Genomic DNA, 25,568 nt, shown 5'->3' with positions numbered 1-25,568 from the left:
CCCTTAAAGATCCCATAGGAGCCTTTCTCCAGGACTAGGCTTCTGTACTTTCCTACTCTCTGTTGACTGCACCGTGCTTGGATTTAGTTTTGGCTGTTCTCTTTTATTCCAGCTGCAGGTTTATTTCAACTACAGTTTACAATACATGAATATTCTAAACACAATTCCATGAATGCTTCAATCAACTAATGTCACCTTGGAACTTGCCTCTCCTGAAGAAATCTTTGATATTACTCTGCCTAGTGACAATCTATAATGTCACTATCGAGCTATAGACAGTGATGGATCAGAATCCTGAAGAACTTGCAGGGAGAGTACAAATTTGCTTAAAGTTTGTTATCTTGCATAGCAATACCTTTTTTTTTCCTTTTAGAATTATTGAATTCTTCTTAATTAGCCAGAAAAAAATTAAGAAGTGGATCTGCTGTAGTTTAAAGGAACAGATCATATCCCAGCTGGTTACTTTGCTTTACAGTTAGAGAAAGCTCAGGAAAATGTACAGAACTCACCATGTAGCACTCTAAAATATTCAGAAGCACTTGTGCTCAGAATACATTTGTCCTGTCCCTGTTTGCCTTCAGAGAATGACGATGCACTAAACAATCAGTGGCACCACTGATCTTGTGCAAGAGACTTGCTTTGTCATTGAGGGGTCTCATTTGGGACAGAGATGAAAGCACACATGGAAGTCCCTTTGCAAGCTGAATCTTCTAAGCTATTCAGACATATTCTTTTAAAACATGAACTTGTGGTTCCCGAAGGACACATTTGCATTTGCAGACACACAAAGCTGAATGGTATTGGAAATTTTGTGTTCAGAAAATGCTACGTGGACCTGGCAGTAGTTACCTATTCAGTACTCTTTGAACTCTTCTGGGAAGTGGTAGGTGTTTCCCCTAGTCAGAGAAGTGACTCATCTCAGCTGTGCTAACCAGAGGGTTATAATTTAGATGTATATCATTCCACGTGCTAGGATCTCTTCCAAGACAGCAGATTGTGATACAGAGTTACTCCATCTGTGTTTCAGGGATGACTGGGTAGATTGATTCTCAGGGTAACCAGGATGACTGTGTCTCCTCTAAATCACAGCATGTCCAGGCCAGATCATACTGAGCGGAGCCCTCCTTGAGCCTGGGTGCATAACACCTGCTCTATAAATGGGAAAATATCTTCTCCACAGGATACAGCCGCCGTTGCAAAGCCATAGCTTCAGCTGAGGCTTGGGATTACATCCATTTAGAAGGAGTGGGAGGGTTACATCAAGTGGAATAAAATTCAACTTCCCCATTAAAGATTCCTCTGAAACTGCAGGTACAAGCTAACACCATTTATTTTTCCACGGTACAGTCTTACTATGCTCTGCTGAATCCTTTGCTTTGTCACCAGCCTAATATTTGGAGGCATCACCATTGGGACAGGAATCTTGGGTGTTATTGCCGGGGCAGAAGCCGCAAGACAATTAAGGAAGATAAACAACAAAGCTGATCCTCTGATCTGTGCCACAAGCATGTTCATTTCTGCCCTGTGCCTCTACACAGCTCTGATGGTGGCCCAGATGAACATCCTTTCCACTTTTGTAAGTGACAATTAGCAAAATGTCTTCTGGCATCCTAGGGAGAATGGGAAAGGGGAGGAGGAGGTGAGGGGTGGCTTTTGTAGAATTTTCTGCAGTCTTCTAGACCATTAAGAGGTTTCAGTGGCTTGTGACAAGGTATCCAGGTAAGCTCAGCTCTCCCTTAGCTGAGGTCTGTCCTGTGAGAGCCACACTGGGCAGTCCTTGGTCCAGTATAAAGGGTAGACAGAACACAAAAGCTGGGCCTCAGGACCTGCAGAGTGCCCACACTGAAGAAGAGAATAGTAACTATGCATTTAGCTGCATGAAACTTGTCCCTTATGCAGAAATGTAGTTAAAGCAAGTCTCAATCTTATGTTAATGCTTTGTGGCTAATATAGTATTCTTATTTATTTTTGCTCTCTGAATACTTAAAGATTGGTGTCATTGGGACTGTACAATACACACAGTTCTTGCTAAGAATAATTTAGCTCTTACCTTCAAAGCCCCAGATCGCTACCTGATCTTTGAAGTCAAGCTTTTGGCCATGCAAACTGAAGTATAAATCACTTAAATTTTGTTCTCAGTAAAGGGGAAGACAGAAACTTACTAGGAATGGCAAAAAATCCCTGTAAGAGGGAATCGAGTGTAAACCCCATTTCAACTATAATCTGGTAACAGCTAGGGGAAGACTCCTGTGCTTTTTTCCTGTGACTCCCAGCCAAAATCACCATGATTAACATAAATAAGAGGATCCAAGTAAAGTTAATTAGAGTAATCAACAGTTCTCTACAAAAGGGCACTTTTGCAGGTTTTTTGCTTCTAAGAATAACACTTGTTCAAAGAGGTTTTCCTTCTGACTCCTCAGGACTGTGTATTCCTGTGGAAAAACACCTTTACACCAAGAGAAAACACAAGTGGATTTGCCTGAGTGCGGGTACCCAAAGCAAAATGTGAAATTGAAGATTATTTTTAGATCTAAGAGTAGGGATCTGTGTGCCCAGAAGAATTAGCCATTTTCTTTTTCTGCTTCTCAGTCCCCCATAGCTCCACTCTGAGTGTGTTCCTCAGGGGATTTTTTGTCATTAAAGGTAGAGAGCAACCGTTTACTTTGCCAGTCTCTGTGATATGAGTGAATCAATAATATATTTGGTTGGAACTACCAAAATGTACCTTTTGTTAGAATCAGAGAATCAGAGGTTTGGGTTGGAAGGGACCTAAAGGCTCATCCAGTTCCATTCCCCTGCCATGGGCAAGGGCATCTTCCACTAGACCAGGTTTCTCCAAGCCCTGTTCAACCTGGCCTTGGACACTTCCAGGGATGGGGCAGCCACAGCTGCTCTGGGCATCCTGTGCCACGGCCTCACCACCCTCAGAGAGAAGAATTTCTTCTTTATATCTAATCTAAAGCACTGTGAAGGAAAAGATGTCTGGATAATGGTCTATACTAAGTATCTCAGTGCTTCAAGGAACTTTTTCTCCAAACTGGTTTGGAGAAGAAAACAAATGAACAGAACAGACAAGAACCACAGAGGAGCTATGGATATCCTAGGTCTATGATCTTTATCTATTACCTCTAGGATATCTATAGATATCCTAGGGATACTAGGTCTAGTTCTCCTTAGGAGAATGTAAGCCATCCCTCCAAAAACATCTGACAGTTTGTCACTATGCCTTTCCTAGACTGTGTTTTCATCAACCAGGGACAACAGCTTGGCCAAGACCTTACCAAACACGATGCTGGCACCTGTTGTAACAATGTGCCATCAGTGTGATTAGTAGATAAGAATAATGTTCCAGGTGCCATGTGACTTTGTGGCCTGTGTTTCTGAAGAGATCCTGCTTTCTAGCACTGCTCCACCTCAGTGGTGTAACTTTAATGCTTTCCTCAAGTCTCACTTAGTCTGGGCAGGCTGCTTCAATCTGTATCCAGGACTGGCTGAAAGGGTTAATATTTCCTGAGACCACAGCTGTAAGAACTGTTCGGTGCCCTACCCCTTTTCCTCATGGCTGGGTCTCCATCTGTGATGGATTAGGGATTTCCCACAGGACACCAAGGTTTTGAGACTGCCTGTTCCTTGGAGTCCATTCCATTTTGGAAGTTCTCTCTCCGAAGGAGCCCTCAAGAGTACTTGCACTGGCACAGAGGTGCTCAGTTGGCTTCATATGCATCCCTGTGCACTTTCTAAACTTGCACTGAATGTTTCTCTTCCATGGATCTTGCTTTTCTCTTCTTGGGTTCAGTAGTTCACAGCAGTTAATTTGGGAGGGTGGTATGTTTCCTATTTTGGCTCTTCTGCTGAGGATTTGTGATTCAAATACCTTCTTTGGTTCCTTTCCCCACCTTTAAGATGAAGTTAGTGTTTGTAAGCGTAGACAGAGGTGTTTAATTTAGAAGTAATGGGTATGTAGGACAACTCTTACATAGATAAGCACAGTCAGTGAGCTTGTCTTACCTTCACAGCCTAGAAGGGCAATTCAGTGTATAGTAACAGTAATAGTAATAGTATAGTCACTGCTTTCTTCTGTTTTGCAGATTTTTATTGCACTTGGAGAATTATTTTTGTCTGTAAACTGGGCTGTTGTGACAGACATACTGCTGGTAAGTGTTTGTGAAACTATTTCCTTATTTCAAGTTTTTTTGTCCGTGTAATATTGTTCCTAAGCCTGCATCTTGGTGGCTTTCTGGGGACAGATGAACGAACTCCTACTAAGAATCCCCTTATTGGTATTCTGCTTGGAATCACTGCCACAATGTACTGCTGGGCAAGGATGCCAGTGGCAATAAGGGTGTGATGGTGCAGTAGTCCAAGTTATTATAATCCCAGGAAGATGTCCTGATTTGGATGGAACTCGTGCACGTGGGACTCTCTAGTGCTGCCTGTATCCAGAGTATTTTGGGCTTTGGTACAGCTCTGTGTTGTCAGATGTCTGCCAGAAAATGGTCTGCACCAGAAACAAGGTCATTTTGTGTCTATAATCAGGTTTTCTATTTGTTTTCCAGAGGTTTGAGAGCATGATGCAAATGAGGCAAAGCTGATAGTGCATGATGTATTAGCAAGTTCCCTTAGTCCAGAATACAGTGCAGATGAATTCCAGCGCTTGCAAGTCCAATTCAGAAGTGGTGCTACACTGCCAAAGCATCAGGCCAGCAGTGATGCTTAAGGGGCTCTTGGGGATTGCAGGACTGACACCACAAGCCCGACGAATAGCAGTGCATGATTTCATTTGGATTCTGTTGTCAGTAGTTTCTTTAGAAAGGAGTGATGTGAAAAGCACACATCTTGTAGCACAGTTTGTCTAGATTGTGATGGGCAGCTTCTTTTTATCATTTCAAAGGTTTTTAGATTTAATTTTACTTGAGTTTTTACTCTAAATAAAAATTTGGCAACCTTTCATCTAGGTTGTAGCTCCACAGTCACTAATAGATGTCTGTGTAAACCATGGGACAGATACTATGGTCGCTAAACTACCCAGGTTGTTAGAGTCTTATCAAGTAGTTTATATTACCTTTTTTTTATTATTAATTCATAATATGAGCAAGTGAATATGGTTTATCAGTGCAATAAGCGAAGAAATGCTCATAACTGATAGTCAGACTGCAAAAAGCTGATTTAAATACCGAAGTTATTTATACGATTGACAATTCTTTTGTTGCTACCCATGGGCATAAGACAAAATATTTAAATTGACACTACAGTTTTCTATGAGGAGTAGAGTACTGTGTCACACAAGGGACCCAAACTCTCCACTTTGGGATCCCTGTGCTGAAAAACTGTGGATGTGATGGTAACCTAAATATTTCAAGCAGGAAGCTCCTTGAGAGACAGGGACTGTTCAGGCAAGTGTGGTGCAGGCACAGTGCTGCTGCAGTTGGCACTGAAAGTGGGAAAATTGTGTAAAGCCATCAGGACAAGTGAGAGAAGGCACAAAGTTAAGGGACAGCTGAACAGAGATGTTTGGCTGTTTCTTCCGAAGCAAGAGTCAGGTGAGCATTTCTCATTTTGTGTAATAGTGTTTCATTCTAAGGGAGCTGAAATCTATTTGCAGATTGCTGCTGCAAACTCCATAGTCATAATAAATCTTTCATTTAAGAACCACAGTGAGTGCATTCATGTGTAGCACAACATGCAGTGATGCACAATACCAGTTCACAAGAGGGACAGTAAAAAAACCTTGCAGGCTTTGGCTCCAGTGGAACACAGGTCACTGTCCTTTGCTATCACAGGAACTAGAAGTTTACCCCTGAGGTCACTGTCACTGTGGTCTGAGTTGCTCAGATATACAACTTGCTTGGTATCTCTACTGGCTAACTAAACCCAAGTAGGGGACAATCTGAGCAGAGATAGGAGTATCCCTATTACAGAGTCTGTGTAAAAGGATGAGAAAGTATATTACCAAATGCTGAGCACTGTCTAGTGACCAAAGGGACCAGCTGTGAAGCACTACAGAGCTCTCCTTCCACTGCCTGACCTTGCCTTGACATGTCTGTTTATCTTTTTATTTCATGTTGAAGAACCTTTCTTTACATTCTGATTGAGATGAAGGAACGGAACTACTTACATTTCATGGGTCTTCAGCAAAGTCCTGCTGACACTGACTGTGCATTATGTTCTCTTTCACGGTGCTGCTCTCTACATGTCAGTTTTCTGCACTCTGGAATTTTAATGAAGTAGTAAATAATGCAGTCAGCATTAGTGAATTGGCTGCTTGCTTAAAATCTCAGCCAGCAGCCAAGAGGGTTTTGATTCTTATTCGACTCTCGCAGAATGGTCAGAAATGATTATCCTACGAGAAAAGAGCTGAAGCCTTACAGCAGTGAACAGGTGCAGAAAAACTATCACTGGTCCAGACTGACATTTTTACTTAGATTCTGTTTCAGTTTATTTTGAAATAATTGGGGGTTTTTGCACCAGAACCAAGTGTTAATATCATTGCCATTGTTTTTATATCAGTTGAGGCACCAACTTTTTTAAGTTTCTCAATTTACTTTTCTTTGAACTCCTACATCTGCATTTTAATTCTGTCTTCTGTCACAGTTAAAGAGGGAGGTGACATCACTGAGTTAGGTAGTGGTGATACATGGTGAGGAGAGTGAGGCAGATGGTTGCTGTCAGCTCTTTCCTTCAATTCCTCCCTGAACCCAAACTGCAAAGCCTGCGGGGGCAGGGCTTTTGTTCAGTTCCATCACTGCAGTCTCAGGGAATGCTGTTCTTAGGGAATGCTGCATCACATTGCAGCCTGCAGAAGTCTGTGGGGAGCATCATTGCCATATCCTGCATCCATGTAAATTCAGAAGAGGAGGAAGTTCTTGTCTCCCAGGTGACCAACACCCCTAATTTCCATTTCTTTTAAAATACCGTGGGATTAGTTACCAGCAATATTGTATCAATTGGCAACAAGTGGAGAGGTGAAAAGCTTGGCATAGCAGAGCTCTGTGGTGCTGTGTTCCCCTGATGTGTGCCCCTGGGGGCAGACATCCAGTTTATTACCACAAATGTGCTTTGGGTTGGATCTCTTGAATTCTAGATGCTACTAATTATTTTATCAGAAAAATGATGGAATTGAGCTGAATTTGTAGATGTCTGCTCATTCAGTGGTAATCTTACTTGGGAGTTGTGTTTCATCCTGTTGAAATCCCATGAGTTCAGTGTATCACTGCTGTTATACTGACTGAAGGGTGCCATAGATAACAGCAGTAATTTCTCTTTTTGCCTTGTTTCCCATGTGAACTGGTAGAATTTCTGATAATGTAGCTGGATTTGCTAATGCATGTTCTTATTTTGCCATGAAAATTACTTTTCTTTCTTCCCACATGGCACTACTAGCCAGACAATGTAACTAGGAATTAATTTCTCCTGCGACCTGCGGAGCTGAAGACAAAGGAAGATGCTGACTGAATGATAAGGACTTCCTCCCTTTGTGGCTGGTGCATCAAGAGGCATTGCATGTAGCCACCTTTGTGCCTCCTATTCAGTGTAAACACGAAGGTATCTGCTGTACAACTACAGTCCTAATGTGCAAGTGGAGATGTGTTGTAGCTGCCTTGCTGGTTTACTGGGAGGCTGTACTTGGAGTGTTCCTTATGAAATATGTTTGCCATCTGTGAGGTTATGGAACTCTGTCTTTTAGGTTTTTGGCAGCTAATAGTGTAGGAGATGCTGGAACTTGAAGCCTGTATGGGGTTTGGGAAGGCTACCAACGTGTCCCTGTCTTTGGAAGTGCCCTCAGAGGTACCGAAGTGTTCACCAGCGTGTGTGTTCCATCTGCTTATTTAGCTGACAGCTCTGTGGCAGAGTCTTAGGGGGGATCTCTGAAACCTCCAGGGGCAGCTCGAGGGGTCTGCAAACTGTACCTGTTTGGGGCACCTACTTCTCTGTCCAGGCATCTGGGCTGGATCTCCTCAGAGGGGCAGTTTCCAGGACGTTACCTGCACTCCTGCCGTGGTGGGGGGTCCTGGGCAGTCACTGTGGCCAGGCAGGACCCCATGGCTACTTCAGAGTCTCTGTGCAAGAATGTCTTTTGTTTCTTCTTTTCCTAGTGAATCCCACAGTGCCTTGAGCTCTTGAGTACTGTAGAGGGATTCCTTGTGGAATACAGGATACCCCAGGAGAGCTTGGGCATCCCAGGGCTGTTGCAGAAGTACCCCTGATGGGGCCTCAGGCTGAAAACAGGCTTGCAAGGCACCTGCTAGCTGGCAGCCTTGAACAGCCTTGGGAAAAGGTATACACTGGTCAGCTCCCCCGCTGCTTAGAGGCTTTCTCATGGGAAAGGGGTGTGAACTTTGGAAAAAGTATAACTTGGGGTAACCGAACAATAAAACTGGAGCACGATGCTCAAATCGTATCGGTGTTCCTGTCGTGACTCTGGCTGGATTCCCCTGCTCCCGGGACCCCCCCCCCTGCTACAGAGTACAGTTTCTGTTGTGCAGAACCTGAGTAATAGCACAGGCAGAGTTTGTATGAGCCCTGAAACTATAGGAAACATCCTATTCTTCTCTTGTATTTTTCTTGTTACAGCTTTGTTCCATCTGTCTCTTGTAGTTAGAGATATGGGATATTAAATAAAGGTAGTAAGGTGCAGGGCACTGGGAGAACCAAATTACATTTAGCTTTTCTCATGCTTTCAATGCCCACAATATACTAAGTGCATAACAATATTTGATTTGCATTTCTCAAACACAGCCTGTCATTATCCATAAAAGAAATTTTGAGTCTGGGACAGATGACATGAAATCCTCAGAGAGCCAAGAGCTGACAGTCTCCAGTCTAGCACAGTCTGTCATAGCCAGGTCTGCTTCCCAAGCTTAGAGTTTTATACTGTAGTTTTTTAGTCTCTGTGCAAGAAAGCCTGTTCACAAACTGTGCATGCTCATCATCCAGGCAGGTTCTGAGAGGGAAAAGAAACCATGGGTAGACTGCACACACTAGGCCATAGTGTGCTGTGGCCTCAGTGAGAAGGAGCTGTTGGATTGTTCCTTCATCCCATGGGTGACAAGGATTTCAGAGCAGCCAATCTCACATAACTCTGCTCTTACACTGTCATGGGGCTGGATGCAGTGTCGTGGCAACATGACATCACAGTGGTTTTCTGTAACTTTGGAGAGATCTCCAAAGCATCCCTGGTTTAATATTTACTAGTGTTGAAGCATTCTACCTAAATATTCCTAATGAAAAATAAGTCTTATATCCATGCTCAGAAATATCTGCTTTGGAGGAACTAGGAATGGAGCAGGGTATGCGTTAGCTGCACGTGTGCAGAGGAAGGAAGGAGGTTGTCTGCTCTAATCCAGCTGCTCAGAGCTCTCTTAATGGGTGCAGACATGCTGGTTTAAAAGTGATTTGTGTATCCAAGGTTGAGTGGAGTGCCTAAGAGGGGCACTGCCAGTGTTGTCTGGTTCTTTACTGAAAATGGTTGCAGTATATGGTAAGCAGTACCAAAACTCTAAATTAAATGTGAGAGCAGGGTCTTTTTTAGTTTTAAATCCATCTTACCATGCATGTTAATGTTTCCTTGAGGGCAGTGATAGAGCCACAGTATAGGTCATACACGTTGAGTTTGTCCCTTGGTAAAAACCACCAATCACTCTGTTAACTAATGTGTGAGACATACTTAGTGACATTTAGATGAGTTTCAAGAAAGCCCCCCAAATTGTGGAATAGAGGACTGAGAAAATATTAAGCATTTTGTTTCTGATACAAACAAGTGGTTGGAAAATGAAGCTATGAAGGTTTGAAATTGCTTCTGAAGCATTCTGACTGTGAATGCTTTTTGCATAAATGTATTATTGAAAGACTTCATCAGGCACAGTTGATCTTCAGTAGCACAGGCAAAGAGCTCTTATTACCCCCAAATTCATGTATTTCGTTTGACAAAACAGTTCTAATCTATGCAATGCTTTGCTGTGTTCTGGATGTACACCACATCTTCTTCTCCAACTCGTTATTTAAACTGTGTGCACTGAAAAACAAAATCAGTGTGAGGTGTTGTTACTACAGTATCTTGTGTCTCAGGTGGTTCCCAGTTACAGGCAGTGCTATCAAAGCATCACCAGCCACCTTTTGGTCTGGCAGGTTGGGTCCTCACCCTCAGTCTTCAAGGGGTCTGCAAGGCCTCAGCTGACATGCTTTACATCTCCTCCAGGTTCCAGGTACCCCACTTTCCCCCAGCAGTCTAGAGCAGGCCTGCTGACACAGGTCAGAAGATATTTTTCTGAGGGACTATCAGTGCTGAATCCTTATAAGCAAATCATTGTGACTGCAAGGGATACTGGCTGGAGGCTTCTGTTGGTTGCACGGCCAAATGGATCTGTACAAGCTGCTCTGAGTCTGTATGGAAGCAGAGGAGTCACAGATTAGCTATTTTATTGTTATTTTCTCCTGTGTCTTCCTTTCTTGAATGTTTTTTTCCTCAACAAAACATGCAATGTACTCTTTTGCTCAGAATAACTTCTCTGTCTCCAAAAGTGTAAACAGTGTTTGAATATGAAATACATAAAAGTTGCTATATCAGTGTCTCTGGGATATTCTAGAAGCAGCTGGTCACTCATGAAGTTCTCTGTGTTGATGTTTCCTCTCCTGTGGGCTGTGCTTTGTTTCAGTATGTGGTGACACCGAGGCGACAGTCCACAGCCATCGCCCTGCAGATTTTGGTGAGCCATTTGCTGGGAGACGCAGGCAGCCCATACCTCATTGGAGCTGTAAGTGAATTCTCTCCTTATTGAGCTTTCCTTAGGGTAAAACTTACAGAAACTGAAAGACAGAAACTCACAGAATCATAGGCACTACCTCATCCAAAACCAGAAATTACTCAAATTGCTGGCCCTGAGTCTAGGACACAGAGACATTTTTCTAAATGTTTTTACTTGCATGAAGCACCTGGTCCTGTGACACTGCTTTTAGGTGTGAGTACTTCTTTGCAGTGTGTAGAAATTTACTTTTATTTTAAATTTGCAGATTCATACATTTTTGAAGGCACACATTTTTGCAAAGACAGTGTCATGGGATTTAAGCACTTTCTGCTAGGTTTGTGAGGAGTTTCATGGAAATTAATTAAATGTGTTAAAACCCAAGACTTAGTTCAAATCTCGAAGTTTGAAATCTTGCAATTAGTCAGTGGTCTCTTAAAAATCAGAACAAAAGTGGTGCAATGGTTGTCTTTACTTGACCTTTAAAACTCTGGTCTCAAATCACCTTAACCTTGAATTCCCATATTCCTTGGGACCTGATTTCTCTGCCCTTCCTACATTTACTTGATCTTAGGTGCTTCTGGGCAAATCAGCCTCATACTGCTTTCTCTGTGCAGTTCATTATTTTAGTTTCAGTGGACTATTATCTGTCAGTCTCATTTCCTTCCTTCATTCATTTTAAGACACAGTAGCTAACAAAGCACCCATTTGACTTTTCTGCTTTACTTGACATGGGAGATTGAGTCCTTGTTGTTGCTTTGAAGTTGTGTTTGCATGAAAGTTTATTTAAAGAAGTTCACCTCATGTTAACAGTGTCAGGGTTAGACAGGGCCAGCAATGCCCAAGTGAGCTGTGCCTGCACAGCTGCTGCTGGCCCAGCCACACAGGAGGTTCCCCTTGCCCTCAGCCAGATGAAACCCAGAGTCTCAGCTGTGTAATCTGTCTGGCAGAGAAGACAACCTCTCTCCCTGAGGGATTCCCCCTGCTGACTTCCTTTTTACTTGTTGGTGTTAGGAAACTCCTGCTCTCACACTTATCTGACTGTATGTGTGTGGGAACACAACCAACATCACTGTGGAAAATGGCTGAAATGGGATGCAAAAATGGGAGGTACCCCAAAAGCTGAAATATGTCTTGTTCATTCTCTCTCTTACCAATCTATTCATTTAAGCTTTCTACCTGAAAGATAAAACTGTGCCTCTTGCCTGCTGTCCTTTGCCCTCTTTGGGGCACGGGCAGAACTGAGGCTTTGTGCTGCATCCTGCCTGTCACTGTGTGCAGGACCTGCAGAAGTCACCTTGGAAAGCAGCTCATCAAAAAGAGTGAAGACAAAAAAAAGCTTATCCAGATGAGATTAACATCAGGTAACCTTGTAACTTCAAAGAGAACAGAGGCAATAAACCCAGGAATAAAACTGCCGTGTGTCCAACTGTGTTCCTGTGTACTGAGCACCCACATTGTCCTCTGGAATGTTCTGTGAAGCCATATACCAGCACTTCCCATGACTGCTGTTGGTTAAACACCAAATCTGCTTTCATATCCTGATAGTGTTTCCTAACCTGCTTCAGCCAACATTTTAGTTTAAAATCTGGCTGAGGAATCAGGGAGTTTTCTTTCTCAGAGCCTGTTTTTCTTCCCTCTGCACTCCAGAGATTTTTTCATTAAGCATTTTAAAATTAAATGCATTGGGTTTGTATTGCAGCCATTATGCTTGCTGTAGTCCCTAGGTGCCCATTTAGAGTTGATCTTGCTCTTATCTTTCTAAACTGTCATAAATAATCATAGAAACCCAGCAAAGGTTGAAGAGTCTTGTATTTATGCATTTCAAGTCACACAGTGTATTCTAACCATCAAGAACAAATGTGGGAATAAAAATGACAGCTTTCAACATTTATCTTTTTGTTTATGCTAAGAAAAGATTTCAGGTTCCTGAAATCTTAAGGGTTAAGTGTTGAATCTTACTGAGTTTCTGGAAATCAGATTTTCCTTCTGTCTTCAAAATTAAATTCATGTGTATCATTTATATCCTTTACAACCTCATTCTCCCTCCAGTGCAAAAAGCACCTGCCTGTTATTTTCTTCCTCCCACTTACTCACAGTGTCACTCCATAACTCCTCAAAAGCCTTTTGGCTCTAAAGCAGACCCCACTCTTGTCTCAGGTTAATTTCCATCTCTTCCCTGTCTTATGAGTCTTGCTGCTTGTGCCTGTATTGCTGCTTGACCCCCTGTTTCTATCCACTGGATGCCAATAAGGGAGGCAGAAATTTACTGAATAGGATCAAGAAATGCTAAAGGTCACTGCCAAATGCCCATCCTGTGCTGGCAGTCTGGAGATGGGCTAGGAAATGGTGAAATGTATTTCCTGCCCTTGTGACTGGAGGCACTGAAGGTGTAAAACGACATGAGATTCCTTGGCCAGTTGGCAGCTGGAGAGCAGTGGAGTACAGGTGTGCTGGGTACTGGGTTTGACAAACTTTGGGAGCAGGCTCTCATCCCTGTCTGACTCTTATTCTTTTCAAGGCCCACACTGTAAACAGGCTGTTTAAAGCAGGAGAGGATGGAGGTGTTATCCCGGATTAATGGCAGCCTTGTTCACTCCCCAGATCTCCAACGCTATCCAGGCCAAGAACATCCCGTCGTTGCAGTGGAGTTTCCGGAGCATGCAGTACAGCTTTATCATCTGTGCTTTTGTTGGGGTCTTTGGAGGAGGCTTTTTCCTCCTGACATCTTTCTACATCGAGGAAGATCGGAAAGAAGCACAAAGGCTCTGAGGTGTCTGTGTGTCTTTATAACTGTTAAACCTGGATATGGTGGCCTGTTTGGACACCAGCCACAGAATTGTCTCTGTAACCTTAAACCATGTTAACGTCTGCCTTATGGTAATGCCATGTCAATCTCTATAAAAAAGATAAGGGCAAATCCCAGCAAAGTCTCAGATTAAAGAAACCTTCCACATTGAGTAAAACAAATGACAGAGCTCACAAGCAAAATTGCTGTTAGTGCAGAATGCTGCAGTACATGGAAATAACATCATTTACTGTAATGCACCCTTGCAGACTTCATGGAACATGAGGTTCTTTGTCTACTCTGATCTTTCTCAGCCCTGTAGAACCAGTCCTGTCTCTCTGTAGCACTTCCCTCTTCCCTGAAAGAAATTGTGTTCAAAGTGTAAAAGACTTGGGAAAAAAACTTCTGAATTGGACAGAGCTCTGTCCTCAAGCACCTGGGTTCTTACAGCCTCCTTCTGCTCTGACTTGTTTTTCCAGGTACCAGCAATGAACTGTCCCTCAAAGGAAGATGAACTCTGGGGTGAGGTTTGCACTGAAGAAAAGAATGTCCTCCCTTTTTTCTTTCCTTTTTGCTTAATCAGATACAGCTGGGGAGAAGGCCAAATCACAATTCCTCCATATGGCAGAAAATCCTGCATACTGAGTTTTTTGGATGCTTTTGACTGCAAGTCAAAAATTGCTCATGCACTGGCATATGGCAACCCTCCTCCCCCATCCATAACCAGGTCCTTGTCCTCTGTGGGGCTGGAGAGCTCCAGAGGGTGTTCTACAGAGCTGTCACCAGCACAACTGCTGACCTCAACAAGGCAGGAGCTTCTGAGGCACAACATCTCTTGGAGATTAGGGAGGTCTCTAAGTTCTTAGCAGGATGAGATTTGCCTGTAGAATTTGGAAAATGTAGATAGTACAAAGAGTGTTTTAAATTGTCTGAAATGGCCAAGAGAAGCAAAAACTATCAAAGTCATGTCAGATTCAAGACTGGAGAGTTGTGGTAATTTTATATGTAACATGTTAATGGCCTCTCCCTAATACTTTGAGGCTCTTCAGTGTATCCTCAGGCCTTGGGTAAGTATCTCCTCTCACGAGTGAGCAGTAGCACCACTAAAATATAACTGTTATATTTAAGTAAAACCACTTAAATATAACTGTCCATTTGAACTCTTATCTCCAAAGTGAAGGGCATTTGGGATGTGATATCTGTTGTCACAGTATCATGCCAGGTACCAAACAGGACATGACCAGTGTGGCCAACTTCCATTGTTTGTCATGGTGTAGTTCCCAGTAGCACCTTAAAGCCAAAGCCTGAGGAAGATATTGGCAAGTGAATTGTAAAGTGTTGTGAATCTTGCCTGATTCTCCCAGTAAATAATAAGGATCATAAAGCACAATATTCCTGTAATGACTGTGAATGTCTAATGTCACTGTAAATAGCATAATTCAGCTACTGCGGGCTTTTGTTCTTCCCTCTGTCTACCTCATTTTTAAAAAATCTGTTCTGAAGTCTGACTTAAACCCAGGTAGTGAAATGTGACCATTGTGGGAAATAATAGAGAAACTTTGTGATACTCAGTGTAATAATTGTCCTTAAAATAAAGGTTTGTATTCTGAAAGACTGAGCGACTTTTTCTGGTTGCAAAAACTAGCCATGGCCATTGTAACACTGACCTTTGGGAAACTCCTGTGGTGCCAGAGAGCCCATGTCCAAAAAGAGATTTTTGCTATTGGATATGAATGCATAAGCTTGCAGAAGTCCTAAGTGCTTCAGCCATGGCAGGATTTCAGCAGCTCCATGTGCTTCTCTATCGGTACATTCAGGACTTGCCCTGCAAACAGTTGAGCAATTTATCACTTTTGTTATGTCAGCATTAAATTCCTTTTCAAAAAATTCACTAGAAGGTGCATCTGGCTCACTGTGCAGGCATGTATTTGGCATATGAGCAAGAGATGCCAAATGCTGTTCTGTAAATGGTACAAGCAGTCCGTGACAAACTCCTTCCTACTCCTACTCCAATCTCCTCTGTGAAAGTCAGTGCCTAGAAATGAGCAGGATCACACTGACTAGTCATTCCATCTTTTCAAATACCTCTCTCTTTTCGTTGCAATTTGTGGGCAAAGGATGTGTATTTTTGTTCTTTTTTCCTGCATTTAGCAGGACTAACACTCCCACCAAGCAACTGGATAATCTGAGCTGTGCCTGGGCCTCCCTGGAGCTGCCCTGTCCTGTCTCACTGAGCTGCTGACAGAGGCAGCACCTGCGTGGAACAGCCTGGGGAGCCTCTGCCTCCATGGCAGGGAAGTTGTTTCCATCACCTGCTTGGTGCTGTCTCTTAAAGATGGAACTTCCTCGCTAGGATTTGTAAGAGGAGTAGAATTTCTTAACATTTTCTGCATGTCTTGATTTTGCTTCTTAGTGGGTGTCACCAAATTCTGCATGGAGGGGTTAACTTAGTGCTGGAGGGGGCTGTGCTGCACGGTAGCTATTTCAGACATTACAGTCTTCATGCCACCAACAACCTGCATTAGGGAAAGTCACAGAGTCCTGGCACACAGCCAGTGAAGGAGCTAAGGTTTTCAGGCCTCAACTGAAATACCAGTTGTTTTCTATGGTTCCAACTAAGTATGAGTAAGAGAAAAATGGAGGGCTTTAAAAAGTTATTAAATCAGATGCTCTGTCTACGTTGGAAAGAGCTGCTGCTGGAAGCTGCTGGTTATTGGGATTGTTTGTTTTGCAGCATTCCTGCTGCAGGGAATCTGTGTCCCTTGCAGCAACTGAATGATAATCAAACAAGTTGTCAAAATGTGCATTTTCTGTAATTGTTTATATATTCTCCTTCTACCCTCAACATTTGTTCTTTGCTCTTTCCAATCAAAATAGTGAGTAAGATACACATTGAAACAGCTCCAAAAGGTGGGATTTTATAAGTCCATTCAGGTAATCCTTTTGATCTTTTCCTCCCCTTCCCTCATTCCCAAAGCAGGGACAGGTGACCTTTACTGCTGTTTGTGGATATTTTTTTAACAAGTTTTAGAGCTCTGCTTTGCATAAAAATTGCCTTCAGTGCTGTGATTATTTCTAGGTTCTGCCAAATGCCTGTAAAGGCACCAAGTGGGCAGGACATGTCTAAGTCACAATACCAGGGTGTGTAACCACTTCTCCAGAGGGTTCACTTCTTCCACCAGTGATGTGGCGTGACGTTCCTGTCAGCAGAATTTTAATTGCCAAAGATGTTTCATGTAACTGTTTCTCTCCTTCCCAAACAAGTAGCCCTGTGCTCTGCTCTGGAAAAGGATGTCACAGCACCTCAGGAACTCCCTGTGCTGTGGCTGAAGGTGCAGATGGCAGAGCTTGGCCTTCCAGGCGACAGATTTGGAGGTGCTGTCTGGGCTGCTCTCTCCTAAGAACATCTTGTGTTTTATTCCTCTTTGCCCTCATTACTTCTGCAGCTGAATTGTCTTTTGCAAACTGTTTTGCAGAACAGCTGTGAACGTTCTAATGCTGCTGATGTAGCCATGGGTGTCAAAAGTGGGGAAAAAAGGCTCAGGGGGTGGTTCTGAGGGGCCTGTGCTGAGCCTGGGTCAGTTGTGACAGCTCAGAGTTGCACCAGCCCTGATGGCTGGGTTTTTGCTAACTCATTCCTAACTTCCACTGAAAAAATCAGCACCTGCACAGGTGTCCTGTGTCAGTACTCCAGCAATGAAAATTGGTGTTTGCCCCCATATTCTATTTCAGAATAGATGGCTGAATTCTGTCTTGTTCCTCTCCCCTGCACTTGTTTCCCCTTGTAGCCCTGCACTGCCCAGTGGCTGGAGCTCAGCTGGTGCCTTTACCATTAGGTACATATGTCCTCTTGGCTTAGAATCTGTAGAATTCCAGTATGGAAAGTAAGCTAAAGGAGATAGACACTCTCCACCTAAGAATAGCATCATATGAGTGCAGAAAGACCCAAACAGCCAAATTTAGCTGATTTTATTTTTTCTTAGCAGTAGATCTATCACCTCTGCTTTTTCTTTCTCTTCCCCACAATGCAATGCCTGTGCAGTGTCTGTTGAAATAAATTCTGAAATAACTAAGAAAGCTAAAAGTCCTCCATTATCCCCAAACTTTTATGGCAAAAGTTTTCTTGAGAGATCCTTCTGCTGGTTTGCAAACACTGTTCACTCTTCAGGCCTCCTTTGAGCACTTGGTTCTCCCATCCTGCCTGTGAGGGTGCCTGGGACTGGGGAGCAGTCACCTCATCCCTCGGAATAGGCAAAAAATGCACGAAAGAAACAGTGTCTGTGAGGCCCTGACAAGTCAGGCTGGCACTCAAGTAGCTACAACTGGCTGTATTTCATTACAAGAGAGCCACTGGATTCATCTCAGTGCTATAATTACCCTCATTGTAATCCAATAAAGCCTTGGAAAGGTTCTTAGAGAGCTTTTGGCTTATAAGAGAAACAAGGGTTGATATGAGGAGGCTCTTGATCCTGCTGCTGTGTAGCTGATCAAATTGTGTGGGTCTCACTCTGTGTCATTTAATATTTCCTAGCAGTTTTGTTATTAGTATGTAAATTGCCTACATACCCTGCAAGAGTCAAATAGCTCTAATTGGAGAGATTAATGTACATGCTGTCAAATCTCATTGCATGAAGGTGCTTTGTAAATGCCCTCTTAAGTGCCCAGATTTGGAATGTGTCTGTATCCCAGCAGGCCTGACCCTGCCAAGAGAGCTGGAGCAGACTTGGGAAACACACCCTGTCTCCCTAAAACCAGGAGTCTGTGCAATGACCAAACCCGACCTGCCCGGGACTCAGCTCACACTGTGGCACCACAGTCTGACTGCATCTGCTCATACACTCTGGTGGGTCTTTTCATAGTATTGTGAAAAGGTCTTTTAAATTGAATTCAGAGGTAAATTCATGCATTCATGTATGCAGGTATAATTTGCTTTTCAGTGTCAAATGTGTTGGGCAGTAGGCTTGAAACTGATGTAAAAGATGGAGGGAATAATTTTTGAAAGTGCTGACTTCAAGCTACCTGGTTTATTCTACCAGCATGTACCTTAGGAAGGGGCCTGACTTCTTCCTTTTTTCATTCCTGTTTTCCCAAGAGCCTCTCATCCCTCAGTTCCTAGCGAAGGTGCGCTGAGTCACTCTGTGATCAATACTCGAGAGGACCAGGCCATTTGCTTAAAGATTTAGGAGCTTAAAGATAGGTTTGGGAGCCTAATGTTAGGCACCTATGTTTGAAATCTTGGTTGTAGGCATTTTCTTCAGGAATATCTATCCTGCTTAATGAAAACATCACTTTAAGAAATGCAGGTCTGAGACTGTTGCTTAATCTCCAGTCTGGCAAATAGTGCAGCTGTTAACTTCTGCACAGCCTTTTGTCTTGGTAGGTTGCCTTTTCAGTGCATGAACTTCATTTTTGTGTATATTGGCAACCCAGGGCAGAGAAGATGTCACTGGAACTGGTATGGCAGAGGTGGGAGCAGGCAGAGCTCTAAGGGAGGACATGAACTGCAAAAGAATCCTGACTTCTTGCTGAGAATATTTCTGCAGTAAAACCAGGTGAAAAAGTGTTTCTTTAGCCCATTTGGATAAATACGGATTCATCCAGTAGTGGGATAAAATGCAGATCACAGTAGAAAGGAGCAGAGTCCCCATCAATGATTTTTAGAAGCCTTGCAGAGAAGTATGTGGGTGTGAGTGCAGTGGGGAAGAGGAGAGGTGAAAAGGGCTGGTTACCAATCCATTTCTTTTTGTAGTAAACATATTATCTGGGTTTTGTATTAGGAATGACAAGATGTTCACCAAGGGGATGCTCAGTGGCAGCTGGATAGTGTTTAGGCAATCTTTTATCCAAGAAAATCATGTTTATGATCTGATTTTTACCACAAAAGCCCCTGCAAGCCAGTAATCTCTCTGAGTTGTCCTTCCAATTAATTTGGGAATAATAATTGAATGGGAATTGTATGGTAAGCTCCTGAGCAAGGGAATTATTTTTCTTTGGCCCTTTGTTTGTCTGGAAGTCATGGACGACAGAGCTGCCTTCCTGACATGCACGGGGAGGGGGAAGAGCTCCTAAAGAAAATTGCAGTTCTAATTTTAGAATTGTTTTCCTTGGGCACTGGGTATGGGCATCTGTACCCTATAAACCTGCCCACACTGTGGGGTCTGGTCCTTCTCTGAGGGCGTGTGAATCAATGGGATCCATCACCATCTCCATGTGCAAGTGGGAGCACATTAGCCATGGAGCAGGTGCAGTTACTGTCATAGCAGCAGCCTTCCCCTCGAAGGTCAGTGTGTGTGGTTAAACACGGTGGCTCCCAGCTCTGTGTCTCCTGACTTGGAGCAATCACCAGTGAATGTTCTCTGCTGCACTTTACCAGAGGCTCAAAGTGCTCTTGGAAGGATGAGGATGACAGAACAACAGGACTTGTTGCCCATGGAAGGTGTGGCTGCCTCATCCCTGGAAGTGTTCAAGGCCAGGTTGGACAGGGCTGGGAGCAGCCTGGTCCAGTGGAAGGTGTCCCTTCCAACCCAACCTGTTTTGTGATTCTGTTATTGAAGTGTTGACACCGGTGGCTCTTAAGAAGTCAGTGATCTGTGTCTGAGGGAGAAGAAAATTGTCATACTGGGATTGCCTGGACTTGCCAACTTAATTGAGACACTTCTGTCTCTTTTTAATGGCAAGGTATGGGAGGAAAGGGGAAAGATTCCCATTTGCTGATGTTCCATAAAATGCAAATGTTTAACCAAAAAAGAATAGCCTGTTTAGGTGAAGAGAGATCTCGTAGACAGCTTAGAGGTGTGGCAATGGGATGGGTCTACTTTGACAAGTGATTGGCTTTTCTGTTATCCCAACAATTCCAGGGCAGACTTCTTTAACTATGAGTAAGTACATGTTGCTTCTTTAGGCAAACCTGCCTTAAACCCAAGCTGAGCTTCCTACTATAAGATATCCATTTTATTTCCTGATGTGACAAACATCTGTCCTTCAGTGATGCTGGGGAGGGGCAAGAAAAAGATCCAAATGCATCCTCCTGCTCCTCCTTCTCCTCCTCCTCCTCTTCCTCCTCACCTCTGGACTTTATTTCTAATGGCCTTGGAAAGCCAGTGTTTCAATTCATTTGTTCTGAGGCAGCATTTGTCAGAGGGGCTGTGACACCTGAGTTTCAGCAAGGACCTGTGTATGTCAGACATGGACATGCTGAAGGCAAGGGAGGTTTCCAGAGGGACATTCTGAGCTGTTTGCATTTGCTTCCCAGGCAGGCTTTGCTGCATCTTGTTCTCCACTAGCCAAAGGCTGAGACCAGGGATAACAAGGGATAATGTTATTCTGTATCTTCGGGCTTCTTTCCAGTCAGAGCCACCTCACTCTTCTGGTGTCAACTGAGGACAGGAGCAGCCAGGGCCCTCAGCCTGCTTTAAAGATGGGCCTTTGCTGCTGCTCTCCCTTCTCCCTTGGAGTCCTGGCCATGGGAAATGTGTCACAGCGAGCAGGGAGTGCTGAGAGCCCCAGGTGAAGCTGTCACCTGTCCCTGCAGAGGCTGGACAGGAACGGGCACTCACAGGGATGTGAGCCAGAGCAGAGAGGGCTGGCAGAGAGCAGAGAGGTGTGCCCAGCACGCAGGGAGATGGGAGGCAGGGAGCAGCTGGAAGTGCAGGATGAAGTGAGCAGTAATAGGAACAAACAGGGGGAGCAGTGGGGAATGAGAAACATCCTTGTTTGTGCACTGACATCCAGCATCTAACTCAGCAACAATGACATTAGGATTTCAAATAAATGTCCAAATAAATTTTTTCCTTTAAGGGATTTGTTTTAATTCTTTATTAAAATAGGAGTTATATGTGCATTTCGCCCTCAGCCCACTGTTTTAATAGGATTACCTTTAGCATCACCCCATGGGCTCTTTAATTTTTCATTCCAGATCTTCTATGTGCAGCTGTCTCAGCAGATCCAATCAGGTGCATTTCATTGCTCAACAGTACAGAGGAAATGAATTTTTCTGGTGAGGGGAAAGCACAGTGAATAGCTGGATTCCCCTCCCCAATACCATCTGCAATCTGTTTTGTGCTGCAAATGAAGTCAATGTTTTCCTGGGTCAGAGGTGCCTGATTATTCATAGCACTTTCATTTCCAGCAGCACAGTCATCCCATCACTGCCAATCATCATTCTGTTTTGTGTTTGGTTTATTTTACAGTGCTCTGAGGTTTGCAAGTCTAGCTGCTCTCCAAACTCCTCCTGTTCTTTGTCACTTTTCCTGGGCTAGTGCCAGCAGTTCTCAGCTTCTGAAGAGACCAACAGGAGGACTTTGGCACTAGTATTGCAGTTTTCTCCCATCTTTTGAAATTGTGTCTCTTGAAAAAAGAATTACATGGAGGGAGGGAAGAGCGTAGTACTCAATTCACTCATAAGTAACCAAAAAACCCTCAACTGAGCAGTGTTTTACTGAGAGGGAACAGTGTCATCTACAGGGTTGTTTTTAATGGTAGTAAAGCCCAGAGAAGTGTCTTGGTCAGGTGGAGCTGGGATTTGAACCTGATTGAACTCTCAGGCTGTTTGTTCCCTGCTCAGTGCTTCCCTCTGAGGAGTGTCCCGAGCTCACACTGTGGCAGCAGCCACAGAGAGGTTCACAGAGTCCCTTAGGATTGTCCCTGGCAGTGGTGCCCTTGGATTTACAGCACTTTTCCCAACATAGATTAGAGGAGCAATGGAGTGTTAGTGCCATTCAGCAAACTGGCTGTGTCCTGGGGAACTCATGGAACTGTGATCCAGCCTTGCATCATCATGTACTTGTAAGGTGCTCTGCACAGATCTGTTTAGAAAGGTTTTGAGAGGGCTCCAAAGTAGATGGTGATAATGAAAATGCTAATTAAAAATATTCCAAATGGTATTCACTGATAGTGAGATTTCAATTCTCTTGCTATTCCTTTTAGAACTAGAGGAGTGTCCTGCAATGAGTTGAGATGAACTACCTGAGCCAGGACTATTTCACGGCCTTTAGGTGCTGACCTTTCTCCAGATTTCTTCAGTTTCTCTTTTTCATCTTCTCAAGACTGCTCTGAAAGTCCTTGACCTAACAGCCACCAGTGCAGTGATGTGTCAGTGAGAGGCCCTCAGACACTGCCATCTCCAAGGTCAGACCTTCACAGGCACCAAAATAAAGATTTCAAATGCTCAGTTCTTGTAGCCTAAAGCAGCAGAAGACAGGTGAGTGTTCTCAGGACAGGCCCCTGCTCTGCAGGTTTGATTGGCAGGAATTTAACATGCTTAGAGCACCATAACTTGAAAGCAGGAAAGGGCACAGGAAGTTGGGACTGTAACAAGGAGAAAGCTGAAGATGGGAAAATCAAAGGAAAGGAATTTGGATTAGAGGGATCCACAGAAAGGAGAAAAGGTGCTGCCACACGTCTGAGTAAAAGATGTGCTCTAGTGAGGTGGGCAGCTGTTGGCTTTCACAGAGGAATGCCAGGACAAAGGTTTGATGGTCTCTGTCCCTGGAGCGTGTGATCTCTGGGACTGTGGGACATGGAGGCTTCACCAATTTTTCTTGACTAGATCCTGTGTCACGAGGGATGTGGAAGGGAACTCTCTCTAGCATGGCAAGTAAATTTAAACTTTAGAAAAATTAATTTTCTGTAGCCAAGAGGAATGCTGCTTTCAGCCTTCCCTTGGAAGGCTTTCGTGCCAGCCGAAGTATTTCCAGAATCAGCATGTTTTACCAGAGCAGTGTCCAGCAGTGGTTGTGGGAGCAACTGCTGGTGTATAGCAAAACACTCAGGAACCATCTGACAGAGGAGGAAGGACTGCAGAAGTGGAAGAAGTGAACATATGCTAAACTGGAGTGTCTGAAACTAATGAGATGTAAAACAATTCAGGTTAATGAAGCTTTTCATGAAATAAATTTCTGCTAAACTCTACCTGGAATCCTGCACTGCCTCTTCCTTAGATCAAAGCACTTTGTATTCCTCTGATGCTTACAGGTAACAATGAGGAATGTTATAACTACTGCCCAAACATTGCTTTACTTCACACCTTGTGATAACCACGGGCTGGGTTTGGTTGTAAAAAGTTATGTCTGTGACACTGCTTTTTGAAGTGGGGTAGGACGTTTGGAGACAATTTAGGTCTGTTTATAAAATCAGGATGTTGTTCAATAAGTATCTGTTACTGACTGCATTATAATTTTATGGGTACATAAAACATTGCAGTCTGATGTTTAACATGTACACACACAAAATACAGCCCTGAGGAGATACGGGGACTCCAGCTTGGCTTGAGCCAGTGGAAGAGCTGTAAAATACATCTATACCTGCTGTACCCACCTTCCTATGGCCCAGCAGTGCTGTGTTCACTGCAAACAAACGTTTCCAAAGGTTTTTGGTGGGCAACAAGAAAAAAAAATCCCTGACATGAATGAAAGTTACTGTAAGGATCCTTAGGGAAATGTTTTATTCTAAAATTAGGCAGTAGCTTTAAACCCTGTACAGTTTCTTTCATTTTTTCCTGAAGTGACTCCAGGTGGTCTCTGATTGAGACAAGAGACTACTTTTTCTCTGATCTGATAAAACTATTCCTTCACCTTCCCTGATTGAAGATGCTGCAAAATTTCAGTGAAAACAGCATTTTTTGTTAATATCTACAAAAACTGCTGAGAGACAGCAATGATGTGCAGTTTGAGACTAACATTGAGTTGTTTTATATTGTCATGGTCTGGTTGAAGAAGGTGCAAGATCTCATTTTAAATGACTCTGACACATATGAGAATATGGATTTAACCACTGGAAAATTCACTGAACAATCCCCAGGAGCTACCTAAAGACATCCTGAGTGTTCCAGAATATTTTGTCTCTTCAGCTGAGGAAGGGAAGGCCAGTATTCCTGCAGGATGGAGGTCCTGTGCAGAGGAGTTGGGAAAATCTGATCACATTAAGTGAGGGGAGGTAGATGGAACTGACTCTTGACTGTTGCTTCCAAACAGTTGGAGCTGAAGCGAAGCAAACTCTTACTTGAGCTCTTGGTGGTGCTCAGATGGGCCATCTGTCCCTCTGTGACAGCAGCAGGGACACAGGGAACACAAAGAAGGGTCTATTGGCCCAGCACAGCTCCTGCTCCTTAAGTCTCATTTGGTGAAAATCAGCTTTGGGAGTATTTTGTAGAGCTTCAGTGGCAGCAAGCCCATTTTCTGAATTACAGGATAAAATACACAATAAAGGACGTGTGTTGATTAATTTTAGAAATACATGTAGTGATCTGAAGGGGAAAGGGAATTACCTAAGTGGAAAGATGAAACAGGAATGAAGAGCCTTTTCCATAGGTGCTGTAGTGTGTCTGAGTCTGTCAAGTGTAAACAACTCTCATGTCTGCTGGGAGACTGGCCAAGCCCAGCGTCAGTGAGCACCCTGCTTTAAAAAATAAAGAGTCTTGCTCTGTTCTGTGGTTAAAAGGCTTGAAATGGTACAAGGTAAATACATCCACCTGCTTTTAAAGACACTGACCTGGCTGTAAGGGAGGGAAAGAGCTGCACACTCCCAGCCAGCCAAGGGGAGTGATATTTTAACATCTCTGCGTGAAACTCTCTGTCTGGGGCTCTCCAGGGTCAGAATTCCTCACCTGGGTGATGAAGGCCTGCTTTAACTCCTGGCCTAGCCTTGCTGGAGTGGCGCCTCTGGATTCTCTGTGTCACTGAGAAGCTCCAACTGAGAGACTCACTGTGTTTATTACAGTGCATTTAGTACAGGACATTCTCCTTAAAACAGTTTCTCAGAGTGCTGCCAGACAGGGACATTAAATGTGTCATTTAATTGCATGTCACCTCCAACAGGTTCCACAAAAATAATTCTACGTTATGTTTTTACAGCAGAAACCAGAAGAGGGATGTTAAACCCTGGTCACTGACATCCACACCCCAACCATTGCAGCATCCCAATCTCCTTGGCTTAGTAGGGATGTAGCAGGAATATTCAGGGTATTCAGCATTGAATTTGCAGGAAAACTGCTGAAACCAGAAGTGCAACTTTTTAATACATATATGACATATTTTATATACTTG

At 43.5% G+C, this 25,568-nt stretch overlaps 1 protein-coding gene across 2 annotated transcripts in view; it reads left to right on the top strand.

Moving 5' to 3' along the window:
- SPNS3 (sphingolipid transporter 3 (putative)) overlaps positions 1-23,436 on the top strand; it is a 35,537-nt gene extending 12,101 nt beyond the window's left edge. Inside the window, exons 9-13 of one of the 2 annotated variants that reach the window (XM_042025942.1) lie at positions 1,387-1,576; positions 4,089-4,154; positions 10,653-10,751; positions 13,344-13,512; positions 14,007-14,171. In XM_042025942.1, coding sequence (XP_041881876.1) covers positions 1,387-1,576; positions 4,089-4,154; positions 10,653-10,751; positions 13,344-13,511 — 523 coding nt within the window. In that variant the 3' untranslated portion in view covers position 13,512; positions 14,007-14,171. Of the gene's footprint in view, positions 1-1,386; positions 1,577-4,088; positions 4,155-10,652; positions 10,752-13,343; positions 13,513-14,006 lie in introns of both variants that reach the window. The other variant, XM_042025941.1, reaches the window with a different exon arrangement.
- The last annotated feature ends 2,132 nt before the right edge of the window (positions 23,437-25,568 follow it).

This window comes from Corvus kubaryi, unplaced genomic scaffold (genome assembly GCF_017639235.1).
Source record: "Corvus kubaryi isolate FWS band 111438036 unplaced genomic scaffold, C.kubaryi_AGA036_p1.0 37284, whole genome shotgun sequence".
Classification (NCBI taxonomy): Eukaryota; Metazoa; Chordata; class Aves; order Passeriformes; family Corvidae; genus Corvus; species Corvus kubaryi.
Note: the sequence above shows the minus strand (reverse complement) of the source record. Positions and strands in the feature narration are given on the sequence as shown.